Source organism: Talpa occidentalis, unplaced genomic scaffold (genome assembly GCF_014898055.3).
Source record: "Talpa occidentalis isolate TD23 unplaced genomic scaffold, MPIMG_talOcc4v2.1 talOcc4.11, whole genome shotgun sequence".
NCBI lineage: Eukaryota > Metazoa > Chordata > Mammalia > Eulipotyphla > Talpidae > Talpa > Talpa occidentalis.
In genome coordinates this window covers 71,071,078-71,085,800 of record NW_023601104.1, presented here as the reverse complement: position 1 = coordinate 71,085,800, position 14,723 = coordinate 71,071,078, and the positions used below count along the sequence as shown (strand labels likewise).

The 14,723-nt window shown below is 41.6% G+C and overlaps 1 protein-coding gene across 2 annotated transcripts in view; it reads left to right on the top strand.

The window, feature by feature from the left end:
• The first annotated feature begins 4,713 nt into the window (after window positions 1–4,713).
• The window catches only part of PPP2R5E (protein phosphatase 2 regulatory subunit B'epsilon), a 137,409-nt gene continuing 127,399 nt past the window's right edge, over window positions 4,714–14,723 (top strand). The window contains exons 1-2 of one of the 2 annotated variants that reach the window (XM_037503478.2): window positions 4,714–5,287; window positions 7,375–7,535. In XM_037503478.2, the coding sequence (XP_037359375.1) occupies window positions 7,379–7,535 (157 nt within the window). In that variant the 5' untranslated portion in view covers window positions 4,714–5,287; window positions 7,375–7,378. Of the gene's footprint in view, window positions 5,288–7,371; window positions 7,536–14,723 lie in introns of both variants that reach the window. The other variant, XM_037503477.2, reaches the window with a different exon arrangement.

Below are 14,723 nucleotides of genomic sequence, written 5' to 3'. Positions count from 1 at the left end.
TGCAAGAAGGAGGGATCCTATACCCAGCATTCACAGAGCAAATATTGTGTAAAGATCTGATAGATCCCCTTGTGTCATGTGCCCCTCTCTATGCAGGGGGTGGGGGTGGAGGGGAGGGGGAAAGCATGGCTAACAGTCCTCCTAGGATCAGAAGTTTGGGAGGAGTCTAGACATCAGAAGTAAAAGGGGAGATGGTGGGAAGCAGATATCCAGCACACCAAAGCTAGGCCAAGAGCTGAGGGTTGAGGGCTAGAACTCAGGGCCTCAATCTTCCCTAAGTTCTGCAGGTTACAATGAGGAAGGAAAATGGATACACTTAAGAGTAGAAATAGGGGCCTCCTTGGTAGCTCAAGAGGTTAAGTCTCAGACACTGCAGTACAAGTTCCAGACCCAGCCAGGGAGTTACCCACATGGCGCAGCAGACCTCTCCTGTCTCGCCCGCTGCTCCCCTCAGCAGTGCATTTCAGTCAATCTGCCTGTTCTGCTCCCCACTTTGTCTCTGGTGAATCCTCTCACCCCAGCTCTTGTATGCATAAATAAAACAAATCTTAAAAAAAAAAAAAGAGTAGAAATAAATAGCTTGAGCCTCTTTTAAAGGAATATAAATTAGAAATGAAGATACAGCTCTTGAAATCATGTTAAGTCAATGATCTTTTTTCTTTTTTTTTACTTTCAGAAGTATATGGATATTGTAAAATGCAACTCTCAGCTAGTGCTAATGAATGCTTCCACACACATTCTATAATTTGGTGTGGAAGTGGATTGAAAGGCATTCTTCTCATCTTCTTGCCCTATGTTCATTGTTTCTTCCTGTCATAAGGGGGTATGCCAGAATAAAATTTTGAGAGAGGAAAAAAAATTTCTTAATTTTTTTAGATGGATAAAAAGTATTAAAATTAGAAGAAAGTCAATGATTATGGCAACAGTATTTATTGAGCAGTTAACATGTGCCAGGCACTGTAGTAAATGCATAATCTCACTTAAATCTGATGACTAGTCTGAGTTAGGAAGTGTTAGGCTGCTTATTTACAGGTCGAGAAACCAAGACTGTGAGGGGTGAGTCATTTGTTCTAGCTCCTGATGGTCAGAGTTAGGATTCTACTTTGTGTATATTTGATTCCAGAGTCTGTGTTCTCCTCAGTATGCTTATATAATTAGTTATAGCTTTAGTTTTAATTGTGCAGTTTGACTACATCTCAGGAAATATTTTTGTTTGTGGTACATTATTTTGCATTTTATCCTGTGTGAAATAAAGTGCACTTAGTCTGGTTTTCTCCTCCCTTCGTTTTTGTTTTATTATTTTACCAATTCTCCTTTCCCATCAGTGACATAGCGTTCTTCTTCCTGTCTCAAATCATCAATGACCTAGGTAGGTAGGGAACTGGATCACATAAACATTTTAAATCTCAAGCAATAATCATGCATGAGGAGAGTCATGAGTAACCTACAATCCTTGAGATACATCTGAAACTAATTGCATTTTAAATTGTGACCTAAGAAACTGTCACTGCTGAGGGTGCTTCCTGTATAGATTATTGTGGTTCAAAGAAATACCCAAAACCCCTTGTCTACATTTGCTGTGTGTATACTTTTTATGTATCTGTTTCCTCCGGGTTATCCACTGTTCCTCCATCTCAGCCTATAATCAGCTGCATGAACCCTTCACTCCCCTTCCCAGAAATTGGGCTGGTCTACTGAGGGTATCTTATCAGCATAGCTCTTTTCCTCCTCTAATGATTGATAATGGGTTTGATGATACTTCTGCTTATTATCTTAGCCCTTCTTTATGTCACCAGTCAGCCACCATTTGATAGTCTGTGTCTTCTAGTCTCATCACATGGCCAACCTGTCAGCAGATTCATGATAAACTTTGCCTTGATAGCTGGGAAGCAACTGCTTTTTATCTGATAGCAATGGACAATTTTGTCACTTGATAATGTTGTCCCAGATGGCTATATTCTTTTTTGCATGATCTAGAGCAATATTCAAGCTTTTTCCATTATTTAGACTTTTTTTGGGAGTCTTTCAAATATATGTATATTTATTAAATATAAATGCATGACACCATCATTAGCTTGTAATAATCACAATATCAGCTTAGGGTGAAGTTCGTTGTTAATGATAGTGGATACAAATGCACATTTCAAGGAATCTTCTTGATGAATTTGATATTTTCTAAGCCAAAATTTAGTTGGATTTACTAGGTTGTTATTTTAACTTCGAGATATGGCTGCCAAAGATCTGACACTAGACGTGTCAATTCTGTCATTTGCTGGTTTTTCTGTTTTTTTTTTTTAAAGGACTCTGGTAATTTCTCTTTATTTTATGGGTTAGTTTAATTAAACTAGATAATATCAGTAAAGCCACTTAATTTTACCTTGCAAGCTGTAGTAAGTCATTACATATCAACAGGGGCAGACTGGGTGAGGCCACCACTGCCCACCCCTGGAAATGGGTAGCTTCTGTTTTCCCTTGAGGATGTATCCTATGATGTTCTAGGTCAAGAGACCCTTCCATGGGCTGAGTGAAGAGTCACTCATTCTGCATAAAAAAAGGTAACTTGAGCTCAATGCCCCAATAAATGCCCTCATATTTTCTTGGATCCCAAATGGATTGCTTTGCACTATTCCTGGAGTACACACAACCTCCTGGGATGCATGAATCTCCCTTAGAAACTATTGGCCCAAGAAACAATTTCTCATATTGGCAAGGATGTTTCCATTAAAAAAGACCTGCACATTTCATTTACGCAGCCATTTATAGCAAGTGAAATTGTTTAAATGAATTGTCTTTATAGAGATCCATAATTTGCAAGCAAAAATCCCCACTCCACAAAATGTGAAATGTTCTAAGCAACAGCTGTGAGCATTTCAAACGTGCACTACTCTTTAACGGTTCAACTGTTGCCAAGGGAAATTGAGTTGGCTTTAAAATTTTCCTTGATTTTAATTTTGCATTTACCCTCAATCAGATTGAGCAAACACGTTCTGCGTGACTGGGACATTGAACTTTTCCTGAAGACTGGTACCATAAATTGAAATGTGGAAATGTAAGTTTTCTAAAGACAGGAAGGAGACTGATATTGTAAGCTGCATTTATAGGGCCTAGTTGGGATCAACTTTTTCAGAGCAAAAATGGACACTATCTGTAAGGTGGCCAATTATCAGGCGTCAGTAGGGGGAGCCTGCTTCCATCTAAGAGAACTGTGTTTCCCTGTTTCCCATTTCAATTCAAAACAGGAATATTTATTATCTTTTATGGCAATTTTTTTTTCCACTGGAACCATTTCTGGGAGTGTACATAGAAATTTGCGACTTTTGAGTGTTCAACACAAACAAGGATGCAATGCACTTTTTTTTTGGTTGTTATCACTTCTACATATGGTTTTATTTATATGTATAGTTCTGTATTCTAACTGTACAGAAAAAACTATATAGTGCCCAGGGGAAAAACTATGCTACCAAACGACGTACAGTATTAAAAGAAATACTGGAGAGCAGCATATCAAAATATTCAAAAGTGGTAATTTCTGGGTTGCGAGATTTTGAATGTTGTCTTTTTCCCCTTGTTTTCCAAGTTTTGAACCATGGGTACTCTAAATCATTACACTCTCCCCTACTCCACTCACACCTCCCCCCCCCCCAAAAAAAAAACAAAAAACACAACAACACTGTGTGTAGTATGCATTCCAAGAATAGTTTTGGAAATGCACCATTTGGCTTAGGGCTCACCATGGAGGCAAATACATCTCTAAATATTTTATCACTTGTTGTAGCTAGAGTTAAGTGAGGTCTTCTCCATAAACTCAGATCCAACTTGCCAATGACAAGTCTTGCAAGCTCCCACTGGGAGCTGGGTTTCCAAGAGCTCTATGCAGCGAGGGCCTATGCGGTTCTCCATGATTGCAGGACCCAGACAACGGACAGCGTTCCCCCCTGCATAAGCCACACCGAGCTGGCCTCAGCCGAGGTTCACAGGAGCTTCAGGGAGCTGATATTCAAAACTGAGGTTTAGAGGACAGGAGATGAGGTGGGAGAGGGTTCGAAGCGATACCCAACCGTTGGCCAGACCCCGGGGTTCAGATTTCCGTGCCAAGCTTCGGCGAAAAGCAACTGCTGGGGGTTAACAGCGGGCTGCAAGGGGCCCATTTACACCAGCAGTGGCGCACAGGCGAGGGCGGGGATCTTATTTCTTTCTACGCAGCGCAGGTTCCGGTCCAGAACGGGACTCCTCGAGCCCGGAATGGCCATCCCAACCGCTACAGGGGGGCGGAATCAAGGCACAAGGGGACTCCCCCACCCCGAGACAACTCTTGTCGTTGCAATTCTCTGGTTCGAGACGACCGCCGCCCAGGGGCCGGAGCCAATGCGGCATTGCGCGGAAACCCGTCCCACTGCTCTCCCGGCTCTAAGGAGACCCGCTCGGGCCCAGAGGCTGCCGAGCCTCCGCGCTTCAGCCTACCCAACCGCCTGGCGGAAGCGGCAACAGCGCGGCCGGAGATCGCGGCTGCATCCGGGTCCTCCTCGCCGCGGCCCAATCCTCGGCCTCCTCTCTTCCCACCCTCCAGTTTCTCCGCCCCCCCGCCGCCAATCCCTGATCGGCTCTCAGCCGAACATGCTGGCATGGGAGTGAAGGCGGGCGCGGGCCAATGAGGTCTCGCTTCCCGTTTGAAGCGGCCAATGAGGGGGCGCGGGGGGCGGGTGCCGCTGGCCAGAAGGTTCGGTTGCGCGTGTGCCATGGACTCGGCCGCCCGGTGATATTGACAATAGGAGAGAGAAAGGGGCATTGACGGGGACCCACCGCGGGGACCGAACGGCGGCTCTGGCAGCGGCGGCTCCAGCTCCAGCGGCTCCTCCTCCTCCTCCTTCCTTCTCCTCCCGCTGCCGCTGCGGATCCAGCCTGCCTCCCTCTCAGCCCCCCCTCCCCACGTCGTCGCCGCCGGGGCCGGGGCAACGAGCAGAGGCGCCGCCCGCCGGGAATGTGAGCGACGAGCCGCCGGCGGAGCCGCAACGGGGTCGGTGCCGATTTGATGGGACGGGCCCGCGGGGGAGGATCGTGAGGCCGCCGCCGCCGCCGGAGCGTGAGGTTGAGGGCCGGCCTTGAGGCCTAGAGGCGCCGCCACCGCGGAACCGGAGGGACGCCGCGCGGGACAGCCGTCGCCCCGGGCTCCCCGCCGCCGCCCGGACCTCCCCCTGCACCGCCCGGCCCCGCCGCCGCCCGCCCGCTCGCCCGGCCCCCGCCCCGCGAAACCACAGATCATCTTCGAATTCTTCCCAGGAGCTTCAAGGTAACTTCGTCCCTCCAGCACCGCGGCTCGCCCGCGTCCCTCCCTCCTCGCCGGCCTCTCGGGGAGTCTGCAGGGCACCGGCCCGGGGAGGCCTGGCCCGGGCGGGCGAGGGGTGCAGTGGGGTGGGGTGCGGGAGAGGGACTCGGCGCGCGCGTCCCACTTGTCTGATTTACCTGCAGATGCTCCTGATGATGCCGCTCCTGCACTCTGCCCCTCCCCCCTTTCGCCACCTTCCGGGATTGGAGGCGTCTTCTTGGCCCCCTTTACCCGCTGGCGGGGGCGGGGCGGGGTGCGGAAAGGGGCTTGGTGTAAGGAAGAAGGTTCTGTAGCACCTTGTTCCAGGGCTTGGGCTGGGGTGGGGTGGAAGTGAGCATCCCTGCAGACAACCCCTTCCCTGTCTTTCTTGCATTATCCTGAACCTTGGAAATAACCTGTGCTCGCTGCTTGGAGGATGAGAAAGCTTGGGGTGCCCTGGTCCAGGGCGAGACCTGTTTCCCTGGGCTGTGCACTGGTCGGCTGTACTGCACGTTCAGTTCTGCAGCGCCTTAGGTTTGAGATCCTTGACGTTTATTCTGGGTCGCCCGCATAAGGAGCAAATGATTTTTGAAAAGATCAAATTTGCTACCCGTCGGTAACGTACCCATAGATCTTTAGAGGCGAGAGATGAAGAATAAGGAGACACAAAAGAGGGATGGAGGAATGGGGTTGACTGAAATCTGGTGGTGTGAGGGTTAGAATGTAAGTAATTCACAAACCAGATTGGAAAAGCGTCTCCTAAATTTACAGCATGCACATGTGATGTGGAGCTTCTTGGTGATGCAGTCATTAGGAAAATTTTTCTGATCTTATATAGTCTTTCAAAGTTTGCAATTCCATTTCGCATTTGTGACACTGTATTTAAGGCTAAATTAGGCAGATTTCTAAAAACTCCTTTTTGGAAGAGGACCACACAAGACTTCAATTCCAAACTTAAAGATCATGTGGTTTTGTTTATGTTTTTGTTATTTTTACTTTGTCAGAATCCAGGTGATTTTTAATTCTTACATGTTCAGGGAGATACTTACTCTTTTATAAGTTAGAAACACTTGTCTTCTCTTTTGGAATGACAGGTGAGTAATTGCATTTCAGCATTTTCCCCATATGCATTATTTCTGTCTGAGTCTTCCATTGATCTTGCTGGAGGCCTCAGTGCCATGGAAATGATGGCATCTGTTTAAATTGGTGAATGAGATTTCACCTAACACTTGTTCTTTTAGGGACTAGCCTTCATTTTAATAATTCAAGAGGGTTAAACAATCCAAGAGAACAGTTAAGTTCCATTAACTTGGAATGAAAATTAATATTTTGCGATAAACTTCAAGGGACTTCAACTTAGTTGTCTAAGTAGGCTGTGAATTTATGTTTTCAGTTCAACTTTGGTGCATGATTTCATCATAGTTTTGTTTAGTAAGCTTTAATAACTTAAGATGGCTTCATTCAAAAAGGCTTCTTTGAAATGATTTTAATTATGCCTTTTATGTGTTCTGTTTAAAGTTATCTAGCCTGTCCCCATTTGCAGTGTGGTATAGCTTATCATAGCTAGCACAGCATATTGCATTAAAAGTCATGCCTAGATAGTCTCAGTGTGATTGTAAATTTCACATGGTGATACATACATTAGGTTCTTGAAGTACAAGAGCCCATTCATAATATTAAATATTTTGGGAAAATGTATCCATGGACGTTTTCCAGCTGCAGAATAGCTCCAAAATTACTTCTGGAATCTCAAGATGAGAAGATATTTGCAGTTAGAAAATGAGTAGATGGCTTAGAAGAGTTCATCTGCATGAGCCACTTTTATACTTATAATAGTGGGAGTAACACAATACATTAGACTTACAGTGTTGCTCATGTGATAACTTAAATTCTTTTTCTCACGAATTTTCATACTTTTCCATTGAACGTGTGACCTTTCTTAATTGATTTGATTTGCTTTCTTTAGCACATGTTCCCATTTTCATGCATATTATGTGTGGGAATTTTAGAATATATGTAACATATATGCTTCCATCTCGGGAATGTGTTTGACACTTCTTTCTCTTTAGTAGGGATATGTCCTCAGCACCAACTACTCCTCCATCAGTGGATAAAGTAGACGGATTTTCTCGGAAGTCCGTCAGAAAAGCCAGACAGAAGAGGTCGCAGAGTTCCTCACAGTTTAGGTCTCAAGGCAAGCCTATTGAGTTAACACCTCTGCCGCTGCTGAAAGGTAAGGCCATGACCAGGTGATGGATTCCTTTTCAGTTGATCTTTTTATATCTCTATAAAATGTCCTTTTTATAGAGTTTCATACCTGTTAAAATTCTGTGTTGCAAATTAAAGGGATGGGAGATTTTAGACACATTGAAGTTATTGGCATCTGACTAGATATAACCATTCTCCTTTCTAAAAGGTTCAATTTAATCTAAATAGTTGTGGACAAATGAAAAGAAACTTATCAGGTGCATCTCTCACATTGGTAGTAGAAAAATTGAATGCCAGAGGAACTTTGAGATGTTTGGGTCTATTTCTTTATTTCAATTTCAGTAGACCTTTCCATGGATACATTGTATGCAAGGACAGCTAAAAATTCTAGTCTTAGTCACAGGCAGTGTACCTAGTAGAGATGGTACCTTTAATTTATATATAGAATATGATGGTTGTAAGAATTTTTTTAAAAATCAAGAAAAAATCAGTTTTTAATTACATACATTCTTGTTTTTGGATAGTACAAGTAGATAAGGCATATGATGATCATATTTGTTTAATACTATTTTCTTTTTTAAAGATTTATTTTTATTTAATTATGCATACAAGAGCTTGGGTGCAGGCCAGAGATGCGGGGCTTGGGAAGGGTGAGAGGGTTCACCAGGGACAGAGTGGGGAGCAGAACAGGTGGATCCACTGAGATACACTGCTGAGGAGAGCAGTGGGTGAGACAGGAGAGGTCTGCTGAGCCATGTGGGTTAGCTCCCTCTTGCTGGAGATCAGACTCATGCTGCAAAGGTTGTCTGTAGCTTGATAGTGCTGAGACTTTAATCCCTGAGCCACCAGGGAGGCCCCAGTTTAATGCTATTTTCTTTGGGATGAATTAAGGATAAATTTTTAAGTAAAAACAATTTTTTTCTAAATTAGACTTTTCAGATTTTCTTTGGGTAAATGAAATTTTTTTTTTTTTTGTATATGGATATTTTTTATTTCTTTAAATTTTTATGTATTTGTTTTGTGTTAATAAGCACTATTTGAATATATTTCAGTATAACTTTTATAGCACGGAAAATGTCACATCTACCTTAACAGTGTGGGTTTTTGTCTCCTGAGCACTTGAGAGTGAAGAGAAAGAGAACAACACAATGCCTTTTATTGGCTCAGAAGAAATCAGACAACCTGGTTTTCTAGTTTTGTTAATCAGCATTTATTTCTCTAATAGTCTATGAAATCAAAAGTTGTTAGAAAAAATTGGAGTTTGACTAGGAAAAATATACTCAAAATTTAACCTACAGTATTTCAAGAGTCTGCTTTTCTGATGGGACATTTCAATAAAGGGAGGGAGATTAATAAATGAGGTTCCAGTGTGTAGACTTGAAATTGGTGAAAATTAAATAAATGCTGATTATTGTCAGAGATGATATATGTCTACTCCTTGGTGGAGATGAGTTCTTAGGAGTTTCCAGGGGAGAAGAGTTTGGTTAAAGATTTTGCAGGTAAAAATGAAAATATTCTTTATGAGACTTGGAAGAAAAAAGAAGGAAAAATTCTATACGGATAAAACTAACAATGCTTGAAATACAAAATTGGGGTGTATTGGCTTTTTCAATAATTTACTTAAACTGAACTAGACATTTAACTATTGGCATCTGTCTCTGACAAAGGAAGTAGATTAAACTTTTTTGGGGTTATAGAGACTTTTACACTTTATTGTCATATTAATATCTTGGGGCTTCTGGTGAATATTTAAATTAGAACCTAATTGACCTCTCATAGCCGGGGTAGTTGTTTTTTTGGGTAGTGAAAGAGGTTTGCACAAGAAGAATGTGGTGCATGTTTTAATATACTGGTATTCCTTGCTTCATTTTAAAAATTGTGATGAAATACATGTAGCATCAAATTGACCATTGTAACCATTTTTTCAGTGTGTATTAAGTAGATACCATTGTTGCGTAACCATCACCACCACCCTTTTTCTTCCCCAACTGGAACTCTTTGTTCCCTCAACACTCGCCATTCCTCCCTTCTGCACCTATAACTGCCATTCTGCCTCTGTCTCCCTGAATGTGACTAGCAGAGGTACCCAGTGTGAATGGAATCCTGTTATTTCACTTAGTGTCATGTCCACAAGGTTCATTCAAGATGTACCTTGTGTCAGGTTTTTTTTTTTTTTTTAAGAGGCATGTTTATTTCTTTATTTATTTGTTTTGTTTGTTCCATCTACACATGCACTGGGCACAGTCAGAAGCGCGGGAGGGCGAGAGAACTCACCAGAGCCAGAGCGGGGAGCAGAGCAGGCAGAAGGACCGAAGCACACTGCTGAGGGGAGCAGCGGGCGGCAGGAGAGGTCTGCGCGCCATGCGGGACCCTCCTCAGGCGGCCGGGGAGCAGCCGGGGATCGAACCGGCGCCGCAGAGGCCACGGGCAGCCTCGCAACCCAGCACTCAACCGCTGCGCCACCGGGGAGGCCCTTTTTTTTTTTTTTTTTTTTTTTTTTTTAAGGTTGACAAGTAGTATTCCCTCGGAGGCACAGGCATCACACATTGTTCGTCTCTCTATCGACACTTGGGTTGCTTCCACCTTCCCCCCCAGCGCTTTGACTGTTGTCAGTAATGCCGCTGTGACTGTGTGTCTACAAATATCAGTTCCAGTCCCTCCTTTCAACTTTTGGTTATCTACCCAGTGGTGGAGTGTAAGTGGAATTGCTGGATCATATGTTTACTTTTTTTCGGGCCCACTGCACTGGTTTCCACAACAATTGCACCACTTTACATTCCCGACAGCAATGCATAAAGTTTCCAATTTCTCCACATCCTCATCCTCACCAACACTTCCTATTTTCTTTTCTTTTTTTTTTTTTAATATATATACATAACGGCCATCATACCATCATAGTGGGTGTGAAGTGGTATTTCATTGTTTTTTGTTTTGCATTTTTCTAATGATTAGTGGTATTGAGCTTCCTTTCATGTGCTTATTTTTCATTTGCATATCCTTTTCATTTTTTAAGTGAAATGTAGAAGTATTGAAGTTTTTCTAAGAACTCTGCTTTCCAGTGATAAGAATTTTGAACATTTATATGTTGCCAGCATGGGAAAATTGGAGAGCTTCATGACAATATAATACTAAGTATATCCACAAGCTTAATTCCAGACAGACTGAAAGTGATTCTTATGTACTAAGCATGTTCTGGGAAGATATTCTGGAAAGTAGTTTATAAATTAGATTTTCATATCTACAGAATAACAAAGAAGGAGAATTAGATATAGACTTGAGAACTATGCATTTGTTGTTGGTTTTTGTAGTAAATATGAAGAGTTTGTCAAATGACATTTGTTTTCCTTAGAGTGGATTGGGTTTCATTTTTGTGTTGTCTTACCAACTTTAGGAAATATTGATGGAATATACATTAACACAGCAGGACTTTGTTTTGGGCCACTTAGGAGAAACCAGAATAAATGTAAATGTATGCCAAAGGAGCGCATTGAATGAATTTTTTATAGTATTGCTTTGACTAAATTGGAGGGTTTCAGTTTATTTTATTTGGGATACAGTATAAATTACAGTTGAATTTGTAATTTGCTGTAAAGACCTGACCTCAAGATTTTTAATTTTAGGGGAGCTTGAAAATGGAAATTTTGTAAACATTAATTACGTAACTCATTTTGGAATCTCGAAAGTTAGGTATTCATTAATTATTACTTATTTTGTGCCTTGTTAAATAAATAATAGCTATTGTTGTTTAACTGGGATTTCTTAAGTTAGAATACGAATAGTGTATAGTTATTTAAATTTTTATATCTTACTATCAAAATTGGGAAATTGGAAACTTGTGAAACTTTTAAAACAAGAATATGGCTTTGCAGTTGTGTACTTTTTTCAACCCCAAAATTAAAAGAAACTATTTATAAATGTATTGCGTTTAGTTGTTATTTTAGAGAATTTCATTTGGAGGTTTTCACCTACTGCATTGGTATCCTGTCTTTTTAGTATACTGCTTTTTGCTTTCAACTTACTTATTTTTTGAACAGTTATTGCAGTTACATGGTTCGAATTTCAAAAAGATACAAAAGAATGTATAGTGAAAAAATCTTCCTCAAACTCTGTTCTCCCAGTTCTCCTTCCCATAAACAACTAGACATAATATCCTGTGCTAGTAGATAAAGAATCTTTTTTTTTTTTGTTTTTAAAGATTTATTTATTTATACAAGAACTGGGTACAGGCCAGAGAGGCTGGAGGGTGAGAGGATTCACCAGAGCCAGAGAGGGGAACAGAACAGGCAGACGGACGAAGAAATACACTGCTGAGGGGAGCAGCAGGTGCAGCAGGAGAGGTCTGTCGCACCATGTGGCACCCTCACAGGTGGCCAGGGATCGAGCCATATCGAACCGTCGCTGCAAAGGTGGGCAGCCACACAGCCCAGCGCTCAACCGCTGTGCCACCAGGGGAGGCCCAGTAGATAAAGAATCTTAAATCCTTGATTAAATTTAAAAGGCAGTCTGTTATTTGAAATTATATGCACATTTTATATGTATGTCCATTTTTTAAATTCTGTGGCATTTTTCAGATGCTCAAAGGGGTGTCTGAATCAAAGGTTAATAACCATCGATTTGTTTTATACCTAAGTAATGATGTATGTTCTATAGATAGCTAAATTGTAGTGTGTGAGTGTGTGTGTGTGTGGTTTTAAAAATAATTATAAGCTATGCTTTTGGTCTAGAAGAACATCTGGAAATTAGTAAGTGTTCACATTCAACTTTGCAACCTTTGAGGCAGTGTGGAAATATTTTTCTTTTGGGGAAGAAATACAAGAGTTTGCACAAAATCAAGTGCCAAATTACACATTTTCATGTGTGGAAGATAAAGCTCAGTTGTAGTAAAGAAGTATTTCATTTCTTTTAGGTCAGAATATTTTTTTCTTTATATAGCTTCATAGTTTGTTTCTAAAACAGAGAAAATTCCCATTCAGAGTCTTATGTGGGCAAAACAAATTGAGAATAAGGGTTCCTGATTTATTAAACATTTAAAAGTAGAATAGCAGCTTGCATTCATGTCTCAGCCCATCTGAGTGTCATAACTTTTGCTCTGTTTTCAACCTAGGGTTCTTGGATTTCTGGTTGGGGGTGGGGAGCATGTGCTATGGCTAGGCTAAGGGCTAAGTATTCTAAAACCCTTCTTAAATAATAGGTAAGTTTCCTATGTATCTGTGTTTGTTTTGGAGAACTGAGTTCATTGCTTTCATTAGATTCCCACATCCTGCTTTTCCCTTTAGTTAAGAGCTTTCGGTTGAGAGTAAAAGATTGGCAATAGTTTATCATTATTACTTTCAAAGTATCTTGTTAGCTGTGTGTGTGCATGCACATGGGTGTTGGATACCTTTCTATTAAAGGATGTAAGTGATAAACAGAATTCATCACTATGTGGATCACTCTAGAACATAGCCCAGCCAGGGCACAAAAATATTGAGGGACCAAGTGAATCTTCTCTTAAGGTGAGGTAGTTCCTTCCCCCGCAGAACTTTCTTCCCCTAATTTCTTAGTTTTCATCACATTTTAGCTCATATGGGTCCTTTACTTAGGGATCTTCCCTTGTGTCTTAAAAAATAGTCTTTGAAGGTTCTGTGTCTCTGTTGTTTCTTTTATTGTGTTTATAATCTAAAAAATTTTTATCTTTGTTCACTTGAATGTTAATCTTTTTCCTTTCCCTCACTATAATATGAATTTCCTTGGTGTAGAAACCTTGTTTCTCTTATCTCTAGGGCCTACATCAGTGCCTTGCAGTAGTTGACTGTCAATAAATATTTGTTAGTAAATGAATGAACATTATTAGTTGACATGTAGGTCATTAGTAATGATAGTATAAGCATTTGTTTTTCCTTCCTAAATATTAAAATTTTCCCTCCCAAAATCCAGGTCAGATAAATTTTATTTTAACTTTGAGTTATGCAAAGTCATAAACTTGTTTAATGAAAACCTTTCATTTTTAAAAGTATCACGTTGCTCTGTCCATTTAAAATCCCAAGAGTGACTTTGTGTTCTGATAATTCTGAATATTTCAGGTTAAAAACAGAGTGATAAATAAATCTTACAAAAAAAAAAGTGGGGCCACCCGCAAGGGGTTAAGTCACAGCATTATGAAGCTGTCTGAAGCCATTGCAGCAGGAGTTTGATCCCTGGCCAGGGAAGGGAGGTGACCCAAATGGTGCAGCAGACCTCTCCTGTCTTGCCCGCTGCTCCCCTCAGCAGTGTATTTTTCTTCTTTCTCTTTCAAAGAACGGGGCTGTAAGCCAGAGATGTGGGGGAGGGGCGGGGATCAGAGGATTCACCAGAGAGAGTGGGGAGCAGAACAGGCAGATCTACTGAAATACACTGCTGAGGGGAGCAACAGGTGAGACAGGAGGGGTCTGCTGTGCCATGTGGGTTTCTCCCTGGCTGGCCGGGTATCAAACTTGTGCTACAGTAGCTGGTGATTGCTTGTTAGTGCAGTCTTTAGCCCCTGCACCACCAGGGAGGCCCTCAGCATTGTATTTCAGTGGATCCGCCTATCCTGCTCCCCATTCTGTCTCTGGTGAATCCTCTCAATCCTCTCACCCCCCCACACCTCTGGCCTACACCCTAGTTTTTGAATACTTAAATAAATAAATCTTTTTAAAAACAAACAAAAAAATACCTAAGCGGGGGGGGGGGGGGGGGGGACGGGGGGGGGGACACACCCCCCCCCAGAGTGAGACCTTGTGCAGAGAGGATGGGTTAGATTTTATGTGTGACTTGCTAAGAGTGATTCCTTTCACTTAAGGGGTTTATCACTTTGGGGGGTGTGTGTGTGTGTTTATTGTTTTGTGATATTAAGATGTTAAGTACAGTGAAATCCCTTCTGGTGTTTGGGGACTGAACTATTGGCTAATCAGATCACGGGATGTACTCTCTTTATATAGTTAAAGAGAGAATAGTGTACCTGAATATAATAGACTTTTAGAGCAGGATTTTATGGTCAGAGTTTCTCTTGTCTGTAGAAGATTTATAATAATTCAACTCAATATTAGAATCTGTAGTACTTAAAAATGACAGTAAAGTTTCAGGTATTTCAAAAGACTGAGGTAGTTCTTTGGTTTGTTTGCAAGTGATGACATTCTCTTTTACTGCTAAAATATTTTTCTAATCTTTATACATGAAGACTTATAAAAACAAATACAGGATCTTATTTTTATAT